The sequence below is a fragment of the Ascaphus truei genome, chromosome 1 (genome assembly GCF_040206685.1).
Source record: "Ascaphus truei isolate aAscTru1 chromosome 1, aAscTru1.hap1, whole genome shotgun sequence".
NCBI classification, from domain to species: Eukaryota; Metazoa; Chordata; class Amphibia; order Anura; family Ascaphidae; genus Ascaphus; species Ascaphus truei.
Window position 1 is genome coordinate 50,971,139 of NC_134483.1, and position 26,267 is coordinate 50,997,405.

Here is a 26,267-nt window from a genome sequence, read left to right on the forward strand (position 1 = left end):
ACACACAATAATCCCCCTTCCCAAATACATGGACACACATATGATAATTCCCCCTCTCCAAATACACATACACACACCTTGAGGGGTAAGGGGCTGGGAGGGTGGTATAACATGGGCCTGGGGCATGTGGGCTTACCTGGGGACCTTGAATGGGTCTGCTGGAGCAACATAGCCAGGGCATAGAAGTGTAACGGATCGGGGTACTCGCAGTTCCCAGCGTGTCCCCGTCACCCCAGCTTCCACAGTGCCTAGTTCCTCCACGGCCCGATCCCCACGCCCAGGCTTACACTCTGCACACGCGCGCAGTCCACTCACCAAGTGTGCACGTTCACAATCGCAGGTTCCCTATCGTGGCTCACGCGCTCCTCGGCGTGCCTCTGTCACCCCTGTCCGTTCCTTACCTGGTTCCTCCGTTCCTCCTTCCCCTCTGTCTTCTCTCCCGTGCTCCTCCTCTGCTGGTCTTCCCCCACGCTCTGGTGCACGCGCATAGTAGGGTTACAGAGAGTGCGCGCACCCGTCCTACTTATTTACCTCCCCCACGCTCTAGCTCCGCTCCCCGTCGGTTGCAGGCTATTACCTTAGATTACCTCCCTGTCTCCTCCCCTGCTCTCACAGACCTGTCTCTGCAATTACCCACTCAAACCTCTGCTCCTCCCCTCACCCCCATTGGTCCTTCTTCCCATATAACCCCACTCCTTCCTCTCAGTCCTTGCTCTGCATAGCTTTCTTTTTAGTGTTTGGATTCCTTGCCTTGAAGTTGAACTCTGCTTTGGACTTGACTACGCTGCTCTCTCCTGCCCTTGGACCCTGGCTTTCGGACATCACTACGCTGCTCTCTCCAACCCCTGAACTCTGGCACTTGGACATTACTCTCCGACCTCTGGCACCCCGGACTCAGCAAGTATTACGTTAACCCTTAGTCACCAGGCCTGGCAACGCTACTACCACACTCCGGGCACGCCCTCACTGCTGTGGGTGCGTGTTATACCCTTACCCACCTCAGTACTGGGGACTGGTCAGGTTTGCGGGCATACAGTCGTTACAAGGAGGGCTCTACAGGCTAGCGGAGGCCTGCCAAAGGGCCAGGGGAAAGGAGGGATAGATGGACGGTGGCCATCAAAGGGGAGGGCCCTTCAGTCCTGCAGGAGGAGAGGACAGATTAAGGGTGGCAGAAAGAACTGTAAGGTTGCTGTCAGGGGGGGCGGGCCCCTTGACTGGCTGGACCCAGGAGAACAGTCTCAGCTGCCTCCCCCCCTGTCAGCGGCCCTGCCTTTCCTTTCTAAAAAGATGTCCAACTTTTTTTTAACAAATCTATTGTATCCACAATACAATAGTCTCAGCAAAACGGCCATCGGGATGTATGCCTGCTGGGAATGCTTGTCCTGTTAGCTTGCATTACGTGTGCCTGCTTCCAGAGGCACTTCATTGCTGCTCCGGGTGACACCATTTCACGGACACGCTTGCGATACCCAGTGATAGATCGTTATCTTATCACATGGACCAGAGCACTGGGCAGATACTTTCAGGTACATGACGCTGGCTTTTGTTAATATTTGTATTGAATTTAGCCTGTAAGTAGAGGGTTTTTTTTATTGTGACAATTGCATTGCAATGGGGGACTAACGCTCCTGGTAGCTGCTGTCGCGTGGACACTCCCATTTACAGGGGTTGTTCACGGTATTGCGGCTTCACAGGATTTATCCTGTTGACCGGGAGCCCCAGTAACCATTAATGCTCACATACCATGTACAGGGGCAGCGCTAGAGATACTATCTGTATTACCATAGCTTTCATTTTAAGCCTCCCATAATACTGACCTATACAGGAGGAATACTAGATATAGATATAGATATGTGGCCAGGTCGCCCCCCTCGGTCCCCATTGGCCCCCTTACCTCGTGGCGGAGGCACGCGGGTGCCGCAGTCAAGGCGTCAGACGCCCAATATGCAGGGAGCTGCGAGAGTGGGTAGTAGGGGTGGGCGGGTCGCTGGAGGTCCGCGGCAGCTTCCTTTGCATGGCGTCACCATCTTGTTAGTAGCCGTGCATGCGCAATGATGAGTCGCGCATGCGAAGAGGGCCCTAGAGTCGCTGCAGCCATTAGAGAGAGATGTGCATGCGCATTGGATAGCGTGAGCAGTGGCCATGTTAGACACAGGGCTCCACAAGGGTCTACAACCCCAAAGTGCACAGGGGCTGCAGATCATGTTGTACAGACAGCCAATAGGGCTGTGAGGATCACAGAGTCACCAGAAGATACATTTAGCATGCTTGGAGAGCCACGCCAGTCGGGGATGGTAGACAGAGGGGTATGGTAGTGTCTCAGGAGCCAGTGGCCCTGAGACTAGGCCTAGAGTTTCCCAATAGGTTTTATGTACGCTAGGGAAGGCCCCATGAGACAGGGACAGTTTCCCATTAGTTGTATAGTGTCAGGGACACAGCACGACGCCACACAGTATTTGCGTTTTGTGGTCTGGCATCAGACCACCACCGCAAGTAAAGACTATCAAAGGTGGGACACTCCAGTGGGAGTCCACCCCACAAAGAGGCGGACGCCATCGCTGACGGCGTTGGACCAGACGGGCCTCTCATCAGTTGGTGGTACCGGGTGCCGGAGCACCTGGCAGGTATCACATTCAAACAAAGTGCACCAAAGTGCACCAACAAAGTGCACCAACGACCAGACATACTGTGGGCAGCTCTGTCACACACTTGGAGTGGGAGTGACAATTGTGGGCTGGACACTGGGACACTGGTGCCCCTGCACCCAAATACTGTGGAGATACTTTGCGGGTCTATGTACATGTATGTATGGTGTGTGTTGTATTGCATTCTCTGTGTTATAAGTACGTGTCCAGTAAATATTGTCATACCATACTCTAGTGTGTATTACTGGGAGAATTGCCTTGGGAGGGGCTATCCCACTGTGTGAGGATCCTTCTCAGGTTGAGGCGCTGTTAGCATACACATTCCATACACCCCCAGGCTCCCTGCAGCGGAGGATCAGGCCTCCTGTGAGCCATCAGGTAAAGCACCGCACGTAGTCACCCTATACATGGGGAAAAGAGGGATACATACATACATACATACGACATGGTGGGTGACACGGTGTGCTCATCTGCATGTCATTTCTCAGAATCCCTTGCTGCTGTGGAAGCACTGTATGCTAGCTGATAATGGTGAAAGGCAGGGTTGCAGACCTTTCTAAGAACCCTTCTTTTTAACTTGTTTATTAATGACCTTGAGGTTGGCATAGAGAGTAAAGTCCTAATCTTTGCTGATGACTTTAAATTGTGTAAGGTAGTGAAATCAGAGCAGGATGTAATTTCTCTCCAGAAGGACTTGGATAGACTGGAAATTTGGGCAGATAAATGGCAGATGAGGTTTAATACAGATAAATATAGGTTATTAATTTGGGAAGCAAGAATAAACAGGCGATTTAGAAATTAAATGGGGGTAAATTAGAGGAATCCGTGATGGAGAAGGATTTAGGAGTGCTTGTAGACAGCAGGCTTAGCAATAGTGCCCAAAGTCTCTTTGAATTCTATGGTTTTACATATCAGGACATAATAACAATCATCTGTTCCTTGGCAGGTCTTAAAAATTAGGTAAATACAACCTCAGATGAACAACAACACACGACATATCACACTGTGTCATGATTTATTTAACAAAAATAAAGCCAAAATGGAGAAGCCATGTGTGAAAAACTAAGTACACCCTTATTGCTTCCATAGGAATTAAGATGCTAAGTAGCAGACAGATGCTGCTAATCAAATGCCCTTGATTAATTGATCATCAGCAAGTGTGACCACCTCTATAAAAGCCAAAGTTTTACCAGTTTGCTGGTCTGAATCATTCAGCAATGATCTTAGAGAAACAATTGTTGCTGCCCATCAACCTGGGAAGGGTTATAAGGCCATTTCCAAACAATTTAAAGTCCATCATTCTACAGTGAGAAAGATTATTCAAAAGTGGAAAACATTCAAGACAATTGCCAATCTTCCCAGGAGTGGACATCCCAGCAAATTCACCCCAAGGTCAGACTGTGCAATGCTCTGAGAAATTGCAAAAAAACCAAGAGTTACATCTCAGACTCTACAGGCCTCAGTTAGCATGTTAAATGTTAAAGTTTATGACAGTACAATTAGAAAAAGACTGAACAAGTATGGTTTGTTTAGAAGGGTTGCCAGGAGAAAGCCTCTTCTCTCTAAAAAGAACATGGCAGCACGGCTTAGGTTTGCATAGTTGCATCTGAACAAACCACAAGATTTCTGGAACAATGTCCTTTGGACAGACGAGACCAAAGTAGAGATGTTTGGCCATAATGCACAGCACCACGTTTGGCAAAAACCAAACACAGCATATCAGCACAAACACCTCATACCAACTGTCAAGCACGGTGGTGGAGGGGTGATGATTTGGGCTTGTTTTGCAGTCACAGTACCTGGGAACCTTGCAGTCATTGAGTCGACCATGAATTCTTCTGTATACCAAAGTATTCTAGAGTCAAATGTGAGGCCATCTGTCCGACAGCTAAAGCTTGGCCGAAATTGGGTCATGCAACAGGACAATGATCCCAAGCACACCAGCAAATCTACAACAGAATGGCTGAAAAAGAAAAGAATCAAGGTGTTGCAATGGCCCAGTCAAAGTCCAGACCTCAACCCGATTGAAATGCTGTGGCTGGACCTTAAGAGAGCTGTGCATAAACAAATGCCCACAAACCTCAATGAACTGAAGCAACGTTGTAAAGAAGAGTGGGCCAAAATTCCTCCACAACGATGTGAGAGACTGATAAAGTCATACAGAAAACGATTGCTTCAAGTTATTGCTGCTAAACGTGGTTCTACAAGCTATTGAATCATAAGGTATACTTAGTTTTTCACACATGGCTTCTCCATTTTGGCTTTATTTTTGTTAAATAAATAATTTCACTGTGTAATATGTCATATATTGTTGTTCATCTGAGGTTGTATTTACCTAATTTTTAGACCTGCTAAGGAACAGATGATTGTTATTATGTCCTGATATGTAAAGCCATAGAATTCAAAGAGGGTGTACTTTCTTTTTCACACCACTGTATATACAAATATATTCAGGGCCAGTACAAGCAGCTTTGAAAAGAACTATTCATCCCACGGGCAGTACAAAGGAATAGGGGTCATCCCTCAAGGTTGGAGGAAAGGAGATTTCACCAGCAACAAAGGAAAGGGTTCTTTACAGTAAGGGCAATTAAAATGTGGAATTCATTACCCGTGGAGACTGTGATGGCAAATACAATAGATTTGTTAAAAAAATAGTTGGACATATTTTTAGAAAAGAACAGTATACAGGGATATACCAAATAAGTAAACATGGGAAGGATGTTGATCCAGGGAGAAATCTGATTGCTAATTCTTAGAGTCAGGAAGGAATTTGTTTTTCCCCTTATGAGATATCATTGGATGATATTTCCCTGGGGTTTTTGTTTGCCTTCCTCTGGATCAATATACTGTAAGTGCGGATATAGGATAAAGTATCTGTCGTCTAAATTTGGCATAGGTTGAACTTGATGGACGCATGTCTTTTTCCAACCTCATCTACTTTGTAACGCTGTCACTATGAAATCTACATATTTCTGGTACTGGCATGGTCCCCTTAATTTATGTATAAGATTGTCATTTAAAATACTGTGGCCATTTTCACCTACTACAGTATTGTGATTTGGTGTTGTGTGCAGCAGTAAACTATTGAGGTATGTGGGATGTTATGGCCACAATACAATTGAGGAGTTTGCAACTGAAAATCTTACCTCATAGTTTTGTGGTTCAAAGTCACAAGGAGGCATTTGTGGCTGCTCATCTTTTGACAGATGCCTAAAAGAAGCTATTAAAAATGTTTCAATCAGTTTCAATGTACTCACCTAGAGGTACACAGTTAATTACATTAGCAGAACGGCAAAGTAGATTTTTAAGCCCTGCAGTGTTACCTTTGATGTAAATCATTAAATCCTTTTAGATATTTTGTTCTTTGAGCATAATAGAAGTAAAAATATGTTTTTAAAAATGAGCTCCAAGTGCACAATTATTTAACAGGTTCAGGATCTCATGAAATCTAGCTTATTATGTGAAAGGGAGGTTGGTAGGGTTATTTTGTGTGTGTGGGGGTGATTTGTGAAGGTATTGTGTATGTCTGGTGAGGGAGGTTGTGCGGTATTTGTGTGTGGGGAGGGGGGAAAGGGGGTGTTGTTGGGGTATTGTGTGTATGTGTGTGAGTGTTGTTGGTGTATTTTGTGTGTGTGTGGTTTGTGAGTGTACTGTGTCTGGTGAGGGAGATTGTGGGTGTATTTTGTGTAGGGGTTTGTTGGAGGGGCAATGCGGGTATTGAGTGGAGGGGGAGGTTGGTGGGGGTATTGTGTGAGGGGAGGTTTGTGGAGGTATTGTGTGTGGGGAGGTTGGTGCGGGCATTGTGTGAGGGGAGGTTGGTGCGGGTATTGTGTGAGGGGAGGTTGGTGCGGGTATTGTGTGAGGGGAGGTTGGTGCGGGTATTGTGTGAGGGGAGGTTGGTGCGGGTATTGTGTGGAGGGGGAGGTTGGTGCGGGTATTGTGTGAGGGGAGGTTGGTGCGGGTATTTTGCATGTGTTTGTGTGTGTGTGGGTGATTTGTGAGGGTATTGTGTATGTCTGTTAAGGGAGGTTGTGGGGTATTTGTGTGTGGGGGGAGAGGGGGTGTTGTTGGTGTATTGTGTGTATGTGTGTGTGAGTGTTGTTGGTGTATTTTGTGTGTGTGTGGTTTGTGTGTACTGTGTCTGGTGAGGGAGATTGCGGGTGTATTGTATGTAGGGGTTTGTTGGAGGGACAATGCGGGTATTGAGTGGAGGGGGAGGTTGGTGCGGGTATTGTGTGAGGGGAGGTTGGTGCGGGTATTGTGTGGAGGGGGAGGTTGGTGCGGTTATTGTGTGAGGGGAGGTTGGTGTGTGTGTGTGGGGGGGGGGGGCGCTGTAGGGATATTGTGTGTGGGGAGGTTTTGTGGGGGAACGTTGTGACCAGTTGACAGGGGGGGATTGAGTAGGAGGTTGAGTGTGAGGATAGGGGGTTAATGGAGTGGGATTGAGTGAGAGAAGGGGGGCATTGAGTTGTAGCGGAGGGGGGATGGGTGTAAGAGGGCAAGAGTGGAAGAGTGTGTGAGAGACAGAGGTGGGGAGAGAAATACATGGGGGAGGGAAGAGTGTGAAAAGGGGGGAAATAGAGGGGTGTGAAAGCGAGTGTGTGTGTGTGTAAGGCTGGGGCCATGGTACCGCAGACCGTGCGAAGGCGTCCACACGCTGAAAAAATAGACTGCCTTAAGGCAGTGTTCATGTCTATGCGGCGTGCGGGCTCGTGTGGAAGTGGGAGGGGGCACACGGTGCGCAAGAAACTGATTTCTTGGCGCGACAGGCCGGTCACGTGAGCGGTTCGCCCAATTAGGGAGAACCAATTCCGTGATGTCACTGGCACGCCCCTAGACACGCCCACGGACGGCGCGCTTACCATGGCCGAAAAACGCACCCACTTCAAGCGGGTGACGTCACAGCCGCGCACGCCGCCGCAGGGGGGCGAAGGCACCATGGCCCCAGCCTACGAGAGAGCGGTGGGCTTGCAAGGCTGATGACATGGGGGTGGGGAGGGGCACGGGGGTTGGCCAGTGGAAACTGTAGTTCAGGGACTCGGGGAAGCAGTTGGCGGCCCTGTGAGTAGGAAACACATTTCTGACATGCTCTGGACACAGAAAGTAACACAAAACGCAATAGATCTTGTGCAGAACAGAAGGGCTTTGCCTGCCTTCATTGCATGTTTTACACGTTTCTTAAAGCAGTCTCACATTTGCAACCATTGGTTTTCAGTTAAGAATAAAAGAATACAAATTTACCTTTGGATTAACCTGTGTTTTTTTTTAAATCTAAGGGCATTATTTTAAAAAGTGGGCACTGCTTTTTCTGTACGTGTTGAGTGTTCTAGATTTTACACTCTTGATTTGTACCTCCTCATCCCTTTGAGGATTATAGTGGCTTAACTGCATATTAAACAATGGAGCAATTCACATATTTTTCAGTATGTGTTTAACCTGTCTTTCACTTGGTCAGCGATACCGCCACGAAACGTGCGGGAGTGTTACTGCGCTGTTGTGTTCTGAGCGTGAGAGGTGCCGATGAGAGTAGAACATACTCCATTGAGTCCAAGGACGTTTCTTTGGCTTCCGTGATAACAGCTGCCGGGCGGTCTGCAGATGCCGAGGCTACACGGCTGCAAGACGCGAGCGGCGGGATAGATTCTGGAGAGTGTGGACACGAACGCCATCCACGATCATGCGATAAGCTCTTTTATTGCATCCCTTCTGTAAGGCCACATCTGTTCCATTTTATTGACCATAAATTATTTTGTTGGTTACGTACGTCACTATGGCTGTTTGCCCGTCTTTTTCTGTTTAATAGATTACACCGAAGGCTGTCGAGATCATTTTTGAAGCTGCATCTTTCTTGAATCTTCCCCTGCAATTTATTCCCATTTTGGGGATACCCTTCCTTGCTCCCTTCTTTCCCGCCCCACTTCTCCCCCTTCCTCCTTTTCCCCCTTTTTTACAATTGCTGAACTTTGTGAACACGTTTTATGCACTTTTACGTGTTTTGTATGATCACTTTGTGTCTTTATGAGTGCTATTCAGTTTAGACACGTATGTGCTTAGGTCATTATATGCAATTTATTGTTTAGTGCTTAGTATTTACACATTACATTCTAGTTATCACTATATCTATATTTATCACCATTTTTAGAAATTATTATAATTATAATTCCCGTACCAATAGAGTGCAGATTTTTCACAAACCCTTCCTATGTGTATGTCTATATATGTGTGTGTGTGTATAAATATATATATATGTAACGGTGTTTCCCCCACCAGAAGGAAGATTTGGGCATTATGGATCGGGTGGTGCATGATACCTGCTGGAAACAGGAGGGCTGAGTCATCCGCCGGTGGTAGTGGGGACAAAGGACTAGGCTTCTGGGGTTCATACCACACATATCTCTTTAGCAGTGCAACATCTCTTTCTGCTGTAGGCTTCAGGAACTGAAGGTGATTTCCCACTGTAGAAACTATTACCTCTCCCCCCAGTAAGGTCACGCACCAGGCAGGAGGTATATGCAAACAGGAACAGCTGTATTACTCTTCTGTATAGTTACAGGAACAAGGCAGGTTCTTCCCGATGCAGTAACTCTCAGCTATTCACTCAAAGATGGTCCCTGGACCGTCACTACAGGCCAAGGGCACCCACAGCCATCCTATCTCTTCCCCACCTCCCTAGCAGAGGCAGATCTATGGTCCACACTCACTCTCCCCCGGAGGGAAGAGGACTGGAGAAGGCCCAATCTCAGCCTTTCCACTGTGCGACCTGCCTTCCTCAGTGGGGAAGGACACACTACAAATTTAGGTTGGTCCTGCCTTTAAGTACTTCCAGGAAGAGGGCACCAGGTCTGGATCATGATTGGTCATGTCCAGGCCTGATGTCACCGCCTCCTGCTGTCACTCAAATGCAGTTCCTCGGAGGGGGAAACCCCCATATCAACTACTGGCAACCTGATTGTACTAGGGTTTACTGCCAGTACAAGGGCAGAATAGTAGCCTTCAGGTGACCTGGCTGCATATAGAAACGAAAAATCTGCTGGGTGAAGTGGTGATGCTGGCCCTTCCATGTGCACCCTGTTAAGCTAAGTACACTCTATATATTTTCTATTGTTTGAGTGCTGCCGTCATAGGAATAAAAGCTGCTCCTGTCCCGTGAAGGCATCTCCTGTTCTTTTGTGACTGGCCCATCCTCTGCAAGTCTATTCTTATCTCATGGGCATCTTTCAGGTCAAATGTGCAAGGTCAAAGCCCTTGTACAATGTTATTCTTTGGCAAATATTCTACAGGTTAATAATAAAGCTGCAGGCTTGTAAATGTTTTCTCACCATATTGCTCACCAGTCAGCAGAATAATGCTAGTGCTTTTAACAAACAGTAAGCAATGTATCAAAGTCTCCCTGCTGGTAATTGATAGAAAAAAATAGCACTGGATATTAAAAATAAATAAATAAAATCTCTGGTGCTGTTTCGTTGCACAAAAATAGGACCAGGTTAGCAAAAAGGAAACTGATCAGTTACCTGCATCCTTTTGCATAAAAAGTATTAACACCACCCGTGCCAGCTCCAGGGACCCCATTCAGTTTTTTGTAGTGGGGGGGGGGGGGGGGGTGGAGGAGGGGGGAGAGAAAACGACTTTGGATGGGAGTTGGAATAAGTTGAATTTGTATACATATGTAACCCATGTCCTCCTCCCCCCCCCCCCGGTCACAGACTGGACCCCTAGGGTGTAGTGAGGGCTGGCTACGTGTCTTTTGGTGGTGCGTACCTGTGAGGAACAGGAGGGCCGCGATGGTATAGGGGACAACAGGGACAGGCTTCTGGGGTATATGCCTTCATCTTTAGCAACGGTCAACGGTGCAGCGCCTCCATCTCTGGTAAGCCCTTAGGATGTAGGGTGAAATTCTTCCAGAGAGCCATTTGCCTCAGGGCGAGAGATTTCAGTCTCACACACACAAGACTTTTGTAAAAGCAGCAATGTCTCTTTATTCTCCAGCAGCAGCACACAGCAGCACTCAAATACAGTGTACAGGGTCTTCCTCCTCTCCTTCTCCTCCAGGCTGTACCCCTTCAGGATGGGCTGTATGGAGCTCCAATACTCCCGACACCCACCCCAAGGTGCAGACCTCGAGGTGAGGCTAGCTTCCCCCCCTCAACCCCTGAGCAGGGTGAGGGGCATTGGTCCACCACATTATAGGCTATCAGCTCTAATAAGTCTGGCCTTAGCTTCTCCTCCAAATATACGCCTGCATACTCCTGCCTCTGATCCCAGGGCAGGCTTCACTCCTAGAACAGGTCTCACTCTAGTACTGACTCTCTGGTCAGACACTCCAACACGAACTAACTGCCACTGACAGGATCAGGCAACTAAATTTAGACAGCCCCACCCCTCATGATGTCAGCAGGCCCCTCCCGTGTCTTATGCCTTCCACACAGAGTCAGGGGGCCGACCTCCACCAATCAAGGCAGGGCTTGAAGCGGGGGAAACCCATAATAACTACTGGCGGCCTGCCCTTAGCAGGACTTACACCAGTAGGAGAAAGATATATAGCCCAAAATCTTACCAGGGCTACACATACATTGAAAGGTAAAGGTCTATAGAACAGGATATTCTGGCATTGGGCTTACACTATGTGATCAGGCAGACGTGAGTCACTTCCCCCTTTGAAGTCAGGAGAGGAAAGGAAAGTCCTCCTCCTCTATTCCAGTAATGTACACCAGCGGTGCGCAAACTCCCTGCGTCTGCGCCCCCTTTGTCTGCTGCCTCCTCGGTCGCACCCCCTCCTCGCCTCAAATGATGTGCAAATGACGCTGCGGGGTCATGTGACGTCACGTGACCCGCGGCGTCATTTGACGTCACGTCTCCATGGTAACGGGCGTCATTTGACGCCGCGTTGCCATGGAGACCCGTGGACAAGAAGCCGGTAAGTAAATTTACAGAGGCCTCGCGCCCCAATAAAGTTTGTGCGCCGCTGATGTACATTATTCTCCTAGAGCAGCAGCTGCAATCTCACCTAGCTGCAGGCAAAAAAAAAGATACAATGTACAATGAACACCATAAAAGGCCCCCACGCGCCACATCGTGTGATTAAGGTGAACAGGAAAGCTACTGTAGGATCTCAGAGGGAAACATGTGATCAGGGTGACAAACAAATGGGAAAGTAACATCATTTTCTGGAAATGATGTATTTTTTGGGACTGGCTTATCTGAACAGTTTACGAGGGGCAGGAAAAAGATGATAATTCTGCGCTATTTTGAAACTGAAGGGGGTGCTACCTCACCCCCTAAATGGCACCTTTGGAGTGCGATACCTAATCTAGCACTGAAAGGATTGACCAGAATGCAAAATGAAACAAGAAATGCAAATCTTTCAGTTTGCGGAGTTTCAAGCAGCAGCAGTGATCCTTAAGCCAATCAGAAGGCAGTCCTGGAAACCACCCACTTGCTATTTGGTTGCATGCCACGCATGGCTCTGCAGAGGGCAGCCTACAGTATATCCAATAACCCGGTCTCACCTCAAACAGGAAACAAACAGCATGCAGTAATTGTAGTACAAGGGCATGTGCTATTTTTCTTAAAGTGTGCTTCTTTACAGGTCTATTAGCGAGATATAGGCTGATATACTGTAGCTGCGTTCAAATTTGGTGTTATTAACCAATAGGATTGAAGCTATAATTTTTAGAATGACTACCATATTCACCAATGATGATTTATTCATAAATGGTGATTAATATTAATCTCATTTGCATACACAAAAAAAAATGATTTACTGGAATTTAAGGATCCTGATGCAAGTGACCTCCCTACTGATATGGGGTTCATGCTTTTTGCGTATACGCCCGTGATGGATGAGGAAGCTGTGTCCCCTGGTACTGAAGGAGCTTCAAGACAGTGGTACTGTAGTATAGAGACCCCGTCATATATCACTTTGGACTACTCCACACATTGAAGAAGCGGACGGGCAGGATAAATGAATGTATTGAGAAAGAAAGTCCCAAGACTATAAGTCTGCCGACTGCCAAAGAAAGATTCCACAGGCGTCAATCAGAGTTGATAAACTCTGCCAAGGTTGAGCTGCCCGACAGCAAGGATGCCGAGATAGACGCTGGTGGTCACCCTAGTTACAGGGAAGAAAAGATCACACAACGCGTGAAAAATCTCATTGCCAAGGGAGTAAAAGAAGAGTTGGCAAGATGGGAAAAAAAGGAGTTTGAGCGAGAAGTCTTCCGCTGGGTTGAGGAAGCTAAGCATATCGTGATAAAGCTGTGCGTTGGAAAAGTTCCCTGTGAATGACTTAAGCGCCTACTTGAGGAAACACTGGTTATGAACACCGGCTACAAGGACTTTGTCACTAGTGTCCTCTTCAACCACGGCAACATATCTTGGTTACAAACTGATAAAGTACGGTATCTCTCCCTCCAGTCATTCTTTTGCGAGCTACATGTGCTTCAAGAGTGTAGGGACGAGACTTCTGTCGTGGCCATAACTACCCACAAACAGGGGGAGGTATGTGCCAGGGTCTCTTCCCTGTGTATAGGCTTGGATGGGTAATCTTCTCGTCAGCTACTGAGTTCTGCAGCCTGGAGAAGTTAATCAGTCTCCAGCTGGCTCATTAGCAGACTTTAAAAACCCTGCAGTAGTGACTGCAGGGGCTTTATCTGATCCAGACACACCTGGGACCACTACAGAGAGAAGGTACAGGACCTTGGACCGCTGTGGAGAGATGCCCGCACAAGGACTTCAGACCCTTAACCCAGCCGAAAGTAGCTGACCTCAACTCTGTGTTATATGTTTGTTGTTGGTAATGGGCTTTTGCCCCCACCCATAGACACTGCTGTTTAGTCAGCACTCCCCACAGGAGCTACAGTAAATCTGTTTTGTTTTGTTTAACCTCTGTTATTGCTGTCAAAGTTGTGGCTAACAAAAAGCCTATTTTGTTTTCTCTTAAAAAGGTGTCCTGTTCTAAAAACCTCTGCACACATCTCCTAGTCATGACATTCCAAATAAAATGATTTGGGGAGGAAGGTTTGAAGGGGGGTGTGAGATTTTTATGGTTATCTAAAGGGGGCTTGGGTTAAAAAAAGGTTGAGAAACACTGCCCTAGACCCTACCTCTCTTCTAGCTATTGCCCTGTCTCTCTTGCCTTTTGCTTCTAAAACATCTGGAACAAAGTGTTTCTTTATGTATACTTCATTTTCTCAAGTCCCACAACTTTATGGGAGTTGAGAAAGTGAAGTATATATAGCCTAGGCCTCTGGCTATCATCTTTCTTTTGGACCCTTACAGTATAAATCCTGTTAGGTACCGGCACTGTGAAGGGTAAATTATCTCCTGAAGACCTAGCTTGTTGTTGCAGCCTGGATACACTGGCTGTGTCCAGGGGCGGGCCTAACAACAACCTGAATGTCATCACTGGGAGGATACTGGCTGGGTCACATGCAACAAAATGTGATGCCAGTCAGTATCAGACCTGCCCTGCTATGGGACAGGGTTACAAGCCCATCCCCATGGTATATACTGACACTCTCCCAGAAGTCAGGGCTCTCTTTGCTCCCCCTGTGGAGTGGGTACATCAAACCCATTATCCCATAAGGGGCAAAAGGAGGGGCTCAGGGGGGGGTTCTACATGGGCCTCAAGCCTTGAAGGTTCCCTTTGTGGATAGGGAATGCTGTAACTTGCTGTCAACCGACAATCAACATTAAACCTCTGTGTGGATAACTGCCTGGCTCACATAAGGAGTGCCAGGATTAACACTGAAAACCTATCCTGATGTCTCCCCATACCACCGTGGAGTATCTCAAGGCTCCTGTTCCAGCCTCACAGGTATGCACCACACCCAGAACACACGTAGCCTGGATGATCTCACTTAGGGTGGGGGAAAAGGTACTACATATTCATAAAGAAATCCTCTGAAATCATACTTCCGCACCGCATCCTCAGACACCGCACTCACCAAGATACCAATTGACCTCCATATTGCCAAATCTCAAGGAAATAACTCAATTCTAATTCTTCTTGACCTTTCCTCATCTTTTAATGCTGTTTAGCACTTTCTTCTCCTCCTACACAGTCTTCACGCATCCATGGTATTGCCTTCTCCTGGTTCTCCTCCTACCTCTCTCACCATTCCTTCAGTGTCTCTTTTGCCAACTTCTCTTGACCTCTATGGAACTCACTGTAGGTTTAACGCAAGGCTCAGTTTTAGGGCCCTATCTCTCTATAAACACACTCGCTGGATGACATCATCGACTCTTTTGGATTGAGCCATTATCGCTAGTCTGATGACACAGAACTATATTTATCTACACCTTACACCTTCAGTCCAGTAAAAAGCTATCTCAGCCTGGATGGCCCTTCCGCACCTCAGCTTAAAGCTGCAGACCAAGCAATATCCTACATGTGTGTTTTTTAATAAATCAGTTCTGTACTATGAGAAAATAATTGTAACATTTGTTTAAACCCTGAATTACATTTTTAATGTATTATAATGTGACAATCATTTTTTGTTTCTCTAGCAACCATTTACAAAGTCACATCTCCTTCCTCTTCTGAAACTCGCTCTGGCACCCCCCTTTGTTGAGTGGGGGAAACACTGTTGCATACATACATTTTATTTTCCCATCCAAGAGTTGAAATAAAAGGGTGATTACCACCCTAGGACTAACGGAGTAGCTAAGGGGTAAGTACACTGCATTTCAAGTGAATTAATTCAGTCCGAATCCCTGTACCAGTAAGTCACTTTAAAATCGCTGTGCCTTAGGACAAAAGTACAACATTCCAACACAAATCCCTCAAGATCTTCAACTTTCATACACTTAATAGCCTGCAACACAAATATAATTGCCCATGTCTTGTCTCTGAACTATATTCAACATGTTGCATAAAGTCTGCAATGATAAGTCTACGGGTAGGCTCTATACTGTGATGGTGCTCGTCTCCGATCAGGAAGCGGACCCGCAGGGCTGAGGTAGGGATGCAAATTAACAGACCAGAGCCCAGGGACAGAGTCCTGTTAGAGTATCCGTAATCGGTAAGCAGGCAGGAGGTCAGGGCTGGCGGCAGTGGTGCAAAGTCCAGGCAACAGGCAAAGGGTCAGGGCAGGCGGCAGACAGCAAGGTTAGGGTCACGGTCTGGGGTCAGCAACAGCGATTCCAAATGAACAGGCTAGGCACAGCAACAGGGAAGCCACAGGGATGGCTCACGAACAAGGAAGGCTCAGCAACAGGCTAGGCACAGCAACAGGGAAGGCTCACGAACAAGGAAGGCTCAGTAACTAGATCCCAAGGTGGCCAGGAACCCAGGGAAATGTATACAATGCTCAGGCAGGAGCTGGAAGTCGCTGGCTGCTATTTTAGCCCTTGAACAGGTGCAGCCAATAAAGCAGGCTACCAGTAATCAAAATGTCCACAGCAGCCAGGTAAGGGCAGGCTCCAGCCAAAGCCCGGACTGGAACACTTACATATACTAACAATATTTAATATTTACGTTGCCTCATTAGCTGAACTTCTTCTCTTTCCTGCTTTCATATTTATGGGAAAGAACTATCAGACTTCCACTATTAAAAAAAATACTGCATACAATTTGTGGGCCACCTGTATATAGGTTGGACGGGAGTTTATACCGAATGGAGAAGGCCACAGTCCTCCAAAGTAGAATCCAGAATCTACAGGCAAGCTCATCCGATATATAGTAATGTACATTCTTATAGCTTCCATGAAAGGATTGTTAGGGTGTAAGAGCAAAGTTAAGAATACTTGCGCAAACCCCTTTAAATCCCCAACTTTCTAGAGGGATGTGCATTTGTTTTTTGTTTTTTAAACTTCTGCAATTTTAGACAAATTTACACCCCAACAGCACTCCAATAGAAATAAACTTTCACCCATTGAACTTGCAAACATTTGGTGGTTTACACACAATGCACAGTGCTGTAGATTATTGGAATTTTTGTGAGGTAAACCCTTGAGAATGAATGACAAGGCTAACAAACATTAAATGCGAACTGAGAATGAATGACAAGGCTAACAAACATTAAATGCGAACTGAGAATGAATGACAAGGCTAACAAACATTAAATGCGAACTGAAAACAAAGTTTGCAATGTTTGCCACGGCTTGGTGCTGGGGGTTGGGAGCTGGGTGCTGGGGGCTGGGGGAAAAATAGAAAAAATGTATTATTTTCTTACAAAATTTCCCAAATCACTGCAACTGTGCCATCAATGCATTCTTACAACCTTTGAATGATCTCTGACTGCACCTACAGTTCTGTACAGTATGTTCTGTGGGAACGCTATTAAACACATTTGGAACCGTAAAGCCAATGTTAAAATGCTATCCTAGGGGTTACATTAATTTGTGCTCTCTCTTTATTGCATACTAGCTAAAGTACCTGGTGTTGCTCAGGAATTCTAAGAAACCAAGGAATAGCGAGGTCCTGAAGTGTTCGAAACGAGAGCCTCTAATGCATGTTTGTGAGACATGGTACCCTCGTCCCAAACAATGATCTCTCACATTCTTAAAGAACTTTGGTTGCTCCTATATTTTTGCTAATGTTGCAAATTGGATTTTCTGAGTGACCAAGATTATATGGTAGCTTGAGGGTTGTGTGATGGGATCATGTCATTTGTGATGTCATCAGTTAGGTTATTGCTCATGTAAAATGATGTCATTTGTGAATTGTATACAAAAAATAGAAAAAAACAGCTCCTTGATCTCAGGAACCATCATGCTAAATTTGCTTACGATATCTTAAGAGGTGTCCAAATGCATAGCGAACAGACAAATATCTTTCCAAAATATATACAGGTAGTCCTCGTTATCTAACGTATCACTTTACAACGAATGGCAAATCCAACGCTTTACAATGCCTCTCTATGGGCCATTTTTCGATGCCAGAATGCGTTATCCAACGCTCACCGCCACTGATTAACATGGGACTCACTTTACAGCGGTTTCACTATCCAGCGCTACTTCCAGAACGGATTCCGTTGGATAACCGAGGACCGCCTGTAGTAGATTAAATAAGTATGACTGGAGCTTCAGTGATGCAAGGTTCAGCGTTCAGCAACGATCTGCAGGGCAATACCTTCACTTCCACCTAATTAACTGTAGGCACTGATGATATTCATATTAATTATAGGCTAAAGCTATTACAATCTGGGCATTATTGAAATCTCTGCTCTCTGATTGGTTAAAATTCCAGGCATTATTCATTCAGTAATGGGCCGGAATTTTTGGCAGCTTGCCAAGTTTTTAATTCTCAGACCAGGAAGATGATTGGGCAGGAGGCAGCAGCCAGGCCAAAAATGCTCAATACATTATAATACATTAAAAATGTCTTAAATTTTTTTTTTATTTTTATTTTATTAAATGCTACAAGTATTTTCTTATACAGTTGGGCCCCGGGCATGCGGCGGGTTCCGTTCGAAGGGCCCACGGCTAAGCAAAAATCACTGGAAAGTGGAACCGGCAATTTTCGGCTTGTGCACATGCGCAAACCGGCAATTCCACCCTTCTGCGCATGCGCAACCTCCATTCGGCGCATGCGCACCCTCGGCAACCACCCGTTCTGCGCATGCGCAGACATGGCGGCCCCCTTCGCGGTACCGCCGTATCAGCGGATCGCCGAAAAGCGGGGCCCTACTGTAGTACAGAACTGTAGGATATTGCTTGAACTGCAGCTTTAATGTAGTTATAATTTTATTTTAATAATAAAAAATAAAAAAAATCTATATAACTATACAAAAGTGTCTATCATTATGAAACAAGCCTACATTTAGCCTATAATAGTAATAATCCCCTGAGAACAGGGCATTACTGGCCAATAATGTCCTGGCTGAGTTAAAGTCCCTCGGCTTCGCTTTGGGCTCTTCCAGCAAGGGCATTATTGGCCAGTAATGCCCTGTTCTCAGGGGATTATTACTTAAGTACAGTATAAGGGACTGTTACTGAGCTGAACTGTCCACTGTTTGTGTGGGGCATCTGCTTGCTCTGCATGCCCTCCCTTGGAAGTAGCATACAGTAATCTGTCTCTAAACAACACTTGTCTATCCAAAAAAAACCACCAATGATCATTTAGGGTCCAATACTGTGACATTGTGCGCAAATCAGGCATGGCCACAATATGACACTGGAAATGCGAGGCAAAGTGCTAACCCCATGATGCATACTGTATTTAGGAATGCACATGTGATATGCTGTCAGCGTTAGAGGGGCAGTGCTGACTGTCTCTCCTCTTCTTGTACTTGGTTTCTGGCCGTCACTGAATTTTCGGAGTGCCAGATATTTAGACACAGCGTGTCAGGGAATCCCACAAGCTCTAGGAATAGTGGGTTTTGCTGAGGACCTCCAAGTATTAATAGTTAGCCAACCAAAAATATCTGGGTTTGTAATCCCTGTGCTGAACAATGCCTTGCAGGCTCTTTTTAGTAAAAGGGCTAAATAAGGATGATTAGCATATAAGGCATCTTTTTTAACGTAATTTTAACCAGGGTGCTAGAATGAATATTTTTTTTTTAGGGCTGGATGTCTGTTTTAAGATATAAAAAAAGGGGGTTATTTCATTGAGAACTACGAATGGCCTGCTCAATCCTTACTTTTAGCCTTAAAAGACAATCCCTTTGCTGACAACATTTCATTGCTCGCTGTATTGTACATTCACTGGATAGAAACAGATTTTCTGCAATAGGCGTTATATAGAATAAGCATACTCTCCAACTGTCCCTATTTCGCTGGTACAGAACTGCAGTTCCTAGATTTTGTGCTCTGTGCCTATTGAAAATCAGGTGTTTATTTTGTATCTATTTGACAGTGTACAAAACTTTAAGTTCATTTATAGCAGTTTGAATATTCATTATTTAACAAATGATCATCAAGGTATAAGTACATACAATTTCAAACTACAAATGTTTTGATGGTAAAATGATCTTTACAGAACGCAAACGACCCGTGTAGAGGGGGCTCCAGCAGAGGTGCTCACTTTCTAGGAAGATTCTCTTTCCTGGAAGGACAGAGGAACTACAGTGTACTGACAGCAGTGATTTTCAACCGGGGTTCTGTGAGCACCCCTCGGGGGTTCCATGGCCGCCAGGGGGGGGGGGGGGAGAGAACAGCCCAGACAACTCTCCCAGCTGTCCCACAACCGGCAGCGCCGCAGCACCCCCACATAGCAGGAGAAAGAGGGAGAGAGAGACTGTGTGTGACTGTATGGGGGAGGGAGGGACAGAGTGTGTGTGTGTGTGTGTGTGTGTGTGTGTGTGTCAGGGGGAGTGTGTGAGTGTGTCTATAGAAGAGAGAGGGGGAGAGTGAGTCTAAGGGAGAAAGTGTGGGGGAGAGGTAGTGTAAGGGGGAGAGACAGGGGGCGAGGGTTGGGGTCCCCAGAAAGTCACCATCGAATTCTAAGGTTGAAAACCACCGACACACAGTATTTTCCATCGCCTAGTGTCGGAGGGTCTCAATAAGAACTGAAACACTAAACAGGGGATCGCCGTGTAAGGACAGCACACTCAAGGACTCCGAGCTGTTTAGAGAAAAGGGGCCAATGACTGAAGTATGATAATACCTCGGGATGGGGAGTATAACTACTTCCTTCTTACTGTAGAATAAATGTAACATTGGAGATCCTGCTTGCAGTGAATGGGTCAAAGGACAAACAAAAGGGGATTACAGTAAAAGAAGCAAACGACTGTTCTCAGAGCATAAACCAATCCTATAGCAAGGTCCAAAGACCTTTTAACCCTTTGCTGCCCAATGTGTCCTTCTCATTTGCCTTCGAATCTAATTAAATCAACCACAGCCACACTACTGTGTTTAATGGCACTTAGACCACCACTTCCACTTACCTCCTGAGAGGTGCAGTGGCTGTCGCCATTTGAAGAGGTCACAGTACCCGGCTCTGGTTAAAGATCTTCTCATGGTTCCAACAACTCTCATTATGGAGAGAGCAGGGGGGGAGTGTGGCAGGAGCTGCAGATCTGTCCTGTTGTTTCATAATGTTACACACTCGCCAGCTGGGATTGGGAAGGAGGAGGAGAAAGAGGAGTAGGCGGACACCCCCTTTGCATACACACACACACAGGAAAGAAACGTTAGAAGAGATAGTGCTACATCTACAGAATTCAGGGGACATCCACATTATACTTTCATGTGCCAACAAGAGAATGTACCGAAGACCGCCTCTCTTTTCCCCAGTTTCATGGTTTTCACTAATGTTTAACAAGGACTAGACTTTAAACGTTACATAAACATTATATTCTAGGGCAGGGGTGGCTAACCCAGTCGTCAAGACCCACCCAAACAGATCAGGTTTTCAGGATTTCCTTGCTTCAGCACAGGTGGCTCAATCTTGATTGAGCCCCTTGTGCTGAAGCGGGGATATCCTCAAAACCTGACCTGGTGGTAGCCCTTGGGAGTTGGCCACCCCTGCTCTAGAGTGTGTTCTATATTAATATTTCGTCTAGTTCATGTTCTTTCAGGGCATTCCTTATTTTGCAGCTGGAACATTAACCCTTCCGAACGCGTAAAGTGTTTCTGCTCTTGCCCAATTTCTTCCTCTTTTCTCCATAGACATTCCCTTTGCTCCATGGTCCACAGACTTTCTCTCCCTCTCTGCCCTCACTTTAACATCCCATACTGTATGTTAAAGTTCGAATGTCATCTGCTGACTATAGGCTTTCCTGATGTTGTTTGTCTGTTACTGTACTTTCTAGTAGGAGTGGCCAGCAGCAAGACATTGCTGAGTAATGTATTACATGCACCACTGGGTAAACCTTTTGCCACCCACAGAGTTAAAGGTGCAGTCCCCCCACCCCAAAATTACCTAGTGTATCTTAAAAGTGTGATCCCACTAATGTGCAGATTACCAAGCAATTTTTTCTTAATAGCCGTTTTATTTAATTCACATTAATATTAAAGGGGGAGGGGAAGAGCACATACCCAAGGAGGTAGTGGGATCAGCGGACACACATGGACACACGCCTTTTGAAAGTAACGGCGTTTACATACTTTAAAATAAAAAATATATGTATCTTAGTTTAGTTATCATGTCAATTATATCATCTATTCCAACTGATACTATGGACATTTCTGCCGGGAAAAAAAATGATACTCTCAAAACTCTTTCATTCAATCACAATTCTAAAAATCAAAACACAATTTCACTGACAAAAGACAAAGAAGTTTCACTTAACATGCGCGTCCTCGGCACCCCCCCCCTTTTTGTTTTTAATTTGGACTAACAATTGATATTACTAGACAAGCTTTTGAGAGCTGTACTCTCTTCCTCAGGACAAACAATACTGATCTACAGAAATTCCCTGAGTTTAACAAAGATGAGGGGAGAGTGAGTTCAAGGGTGAGGAGGGGTTGAATTGTAAAATTAACAGAGGCAGGGAGAAACATTACAAAAAAATTCTGACAGTGTGTAAGAAATCCCATATCAGCATGAAGTCCTCTTTTTTTGTGTCCAAGATAAGCATTTGAACTTAAAATGATAATTAACAAAATTGAATTGTAGCTTTTTTATATAGATGAATAATTTGTCAACTCCTAAAAAGTTACTTTACCAATTGAGAGAAGAAATGACTGCATTTGACAATGTGTTCTTAGTTTCCTATGGTTCGTAGTAACCTCATACTTTCGGATTCAGCCAGTGTGTGGTAAAAGCGTTTGAATGAGTGAGTGTTTGTTTTGTTTTTCCAGTTTTTAAAGCCATGGCTCTCATTGGTCACCGATTTGCTCATTGGGGAAAAACTTAACCCAGGAATTTCCAGCATATTCTGTAAGCTCTGATCTACCCAATGGAAGCACCCATTGAAAACAAACATGACTGTGAGAGATGGATGTAAGACCTCTGTGCTGAAGCTATTTTGAGGGGGGGTTCTTGGAAACACATTGCACACAAAAACAGGCTGTCCTTTCAGCTATAATGCACCAATGTTTTGGACTTTTTAAGTTATAGCACAGACACTAACAACACAAAAATGTGAAATATATTAATAGACACGCAAGCAACCATTACATTTTGGCACGGTCCTGTTCACACACCAAACTTCGCTTGCCTGTCTCTTGATGCCTGGGCCAGCATCGTATCCAGCCTGTTTGCTTTTTCGTAAAACTTCCTCTTGGACCAACTCAGTGAATTGTCTGCCCTGGAGGTTAACAGCAATTCTTGCAGTAATTGAGAGTCTGGATTACCCTTATGTTTTAATGTGAGGGAATGTAATTTCGTTTGCAGCTCAAGAATTTTAGAGTCCCTTTCCCGTTTTCTTCTAGCTGTGGTGCTGATCAATATGCCCCTCAGCATCGCTTTGTGGGCCTCCCATAACATAAACTGGGAATCTACAGAGCCCGTATTTATGTGGAAAAATTGGTCAATTTCACTACCTATCGCCTCACAAATCTCGGGGATTTTTAGGATTGACTCGTTGAGCTTCCAGTTCGCTCCTGGTCTGCCCGTCCGGATGTGTTCGCACCTTAGCTCTATCGGTGCATGGTCAGACCATGAAATATCATGGATCCCTGCTTGGGAAACCATAGGGACCAGTTGACAGGAGACAAAAAAGTAATCGATTCTGCTATAAGTGCCATGTGAGTGGGAGTAGAACATGTAGTCCCTATCTGTCGGGTGTAGCTCCCTCCATATATCAGTCAATTGGTTGGCTTTGAGGCCTTTGCGTAAAGAGGCCACCGCTTTTTTATTTACAGTACCCGCTCTCCCCGATCTATCTAAACTCGGTTGCATGACCATATTAATATCACCAGCGAATACGACACTGCCCTTGGCATTGGAGCGTAGGATCTGAAAAAAGCTATCAAAGAAGGCTGCATCCTGCTCGCAGGGTGTATATACCGTGGCCAGTGTTATATATTGCTCCCGTATCGTTCCCACTAGTATAATGAAGCGTCCTTCTGTGTCTCGCTTAATGGTCTGGTTTACGAATGTGATTCTATTACTCAACAAGATGGCCACTCCACATTTTTTTGACCGTTGCGGAGGTTAGGTAAAACTGGGTGTAATCTTTATCTAGGAATTTAGGCACGTTGGTCTTACTCAAGTGAGTCTCTTGTAGCATTAGGACATCTGCGCGCTTTCTTTTGTAGTCTGAGAAGGCTATTTTTCTTTTGATTGGGCTATTAAAGCCCTTTACATTATGTGATAAGAAAGTTAACGCCATCTTTTATTGTGTGTAAGGTGTAGCAGATTAAAGTTTGATGACTCACTCGATCTGTCTTTCTTCTTACCCAGTTGAACTAGGTCTTTGGGGTATCCGACCTGCCTGACTCCCGTCTCCTGCACGGGGCGGCGTCTTCCCCCTGCGGGTGAGGAAGGGGTAGGGAGGGATGGACAGGGAGACAGTACAAGGGAAAACACATAGGGGTAAAACAAAATACCAAACATAAATTAAACAAAGTTATGAACATAGAAAATAACAAACGAAAAACCAGAGCCCGACTCGGGGTCCCCCGAGTGCGACTCTGACGCCCAAAGGGTAGGTCATTATGCCTGGCCTTTGAAAGCGGCCGGCCTTCTCCACTGGGGACTGACCCCCTTGGGACTTGTTTATGGCCCTGACTCCCCAGGAACCTATACGAGGAACGCATGCACGACGCCGGAAGCGAATCCCACCGGCGCGTGTCTGTCTTTTAACGAAAACTTAAACTTCAGTGATTTGTTAATCATAAACTTCTTAGCGAACTACAGCACTAACTTATTTACTATTTTTAAAATACCTTACTTGGAATACCTCTTACCATCATTAACATTGTCCTTCTAGTTTTTGTGTCTATATGTCTGATAACCTATTACCTATTTACTTACTTTGACTTGGGTATTACCTACTATAATATGCTATCAATTACCTATCACGTGTTTCAGAATACTTACTAACTAACCCAAATTTTATAACTTATCTAATGTTACCAAGCTCATATCTCTTACCTAACTCTCATCTACTATATGTACTTCATATGTGTTACCTGTCTAAGCAAGTGTCTAACGTCCACCTGTGCCTGCCCTCATACCGTATATACATTATTTATTATTATTTACATTATTTGCAAACACATATTATATGGTATCGTCTGTAACACCATACAATTTATGTGACATATAACATATATCTTATAACTTGTCTATATATAACTTATCATGCCGAGATCTCCAAACTTTCTTTAGCTATTTAACTATATAACTATACAACTAGAAGCTTTACAACCTCTCCATCTCTAATCTCCAATCCCCCAGACGTTTCCAAGATGAATAAATCTAAGCATATTAGCCCTCAACCTATACCCCGTAATTTAAATAACCATATTTATTAACTGAATTACAACAACACCCCCCCACCAGCACCTCCTCCAACCCCCCCCACCTTCGCCTTCTCCAACCCCCCCCCCACTTTCACCTTCTCCAACCCCCCCCCACCTTCTCCAAACCCCCCCACCACCTTCTCCAAACCCCCCTCCCACTTCTCCAACCCCCCCCACCTTCACCTTCTCCAACCCCCCCCCCCACCTTCACCTTCTCCAAACCCCCCCCACCTTCACCTTCTCCAAAAAAAAACCCCTCCTACCTTCACCTTCTCCAACCCCCCCCTCCCACCTTCACCTTCTCCAACCCCCCCCCACCTTCACCTTCTCCAACCCCCCCCCCACCTTCACCTTCTCCAAACCCCCCCCTTCACCTTCTCCAACCCCCCCCCCCCCTCTTCACCTTCTCCAAACAACCCCCATCCCCTCCTGGGCGGAAGACGCTGTGCTCCGTGGCTTTTAGAGCGCCATCCGTTCCTCTCTGCCACCCAGCCGCCGGCTGCTCCTTTGAGTCTGTGCTTCCCGTGTGGGCTGGACGGGATTCTCGCAAGACGATGATGCGACGCCGTCCCGTTCGGATGACGTAATTCCTCCAGCCCGCCAAAGTCAGAGCAGATCCCGCTCTGTTCAGGAGAGGAACTTTTTAAACAGGATGCTTGCTTTTATTGTCAGCAGGATCAGCATATCACACAGCATAGACAGGACAGGTTTTCAGCATGTCTTTATTGCAGAAGTTCTCCCTCTGCCTGCAGTTCCTCCCAGGACCCATCCTGATCCTGGCTGAGGAAGAAGCAGACTCAGCCCCAGATCCCTATAAAGTTCTGGACTACAGCCCTGCTCCCTGCAGCATGAGCACCTCTGTTGCACCGCACACCTAGCACAGTCTGCCCCAGCACCTCCTTCTCTCTAGGGTGGGTCCTCACCTCTTATACCCAGGGAGTGTCAACCTTTCCCTTTCTCTGTCTCTGGGCAAAACATGCTGTGCAATCTGTCCCCCCACCAGTCACATGGCCTACTAGAACTTTCCTAGCTCTGAGTCAGGCCTCATGTGTCTGGGATCTGCAACATTCTATCCTATCTCTGAGCCAGCTCACATGCAGGACCATGTATAATGGGTTTAACCCCTACACTGCCAGAGTGCTGCCCTAGCCTGCATGCTAAAACGGGCCTGGTTTTAGCAGGGGGCTACACATAGAAAAGGTTGGGGTTTTTTGCAACAGTGTTTCTAAACATATTACAGAATGCCATGGGCAGGATCCAGAAGGATTACAGTTTATGGGAATAGAAAATATTAAACAAAGTTGGAGAGGGGCAATAGAACAATAC

The 26,267-nt window shown here is 45.9% G+C and overlaps 1 protein-coding gene across 9 annotated transcripts in view; it reads right to left on the reverse strand.

Annotated features, from left to right (window-relative positions):
• Window positions 1-25,600, reverse strand: part of AGXT2 (alanine--glyoxylate aminotransferase 2) — a 66,061-nt gene extending 40,461 nt beyond the window's left edge. The window contains exons 1-4 of one of the 9 annotated variants that reach the window (XM_075587952.1): window positions 25,345-25,363; window positions 23,874-23,945; window positions 20,474-20,641; window positions 5,792-5,865 (exon numbers count right to left, since the gene is read on the reverse strand). In XM_075587952.1, coding sequence (XP_075444067.1) covers window positions 5,792-5,865; window positions 20,474-20,564 — 165 coding nt within the window. In that variant the 5' untranslated portion in view covers window positions 20,565-20,641; window positions 23,874-23,945; window positions 25,345-25,363. Of the gene's footprint in view, window positions 1-2,870; window positions 3,047-5,791; window positions 5,866-10,403; window positions 10,507-20,473; window positions 20,688-23,852; window positions 23,946-25,344 lie in introns of those variants that run through there. The other 8 variants (XM_075587981.1, XM_075588007.1, XM_075588000.1 and 5 more) reach the window with 8 other exon arrangements.
• Window positions 25,601-26,267: the final 667 nt, after the last annotated feature.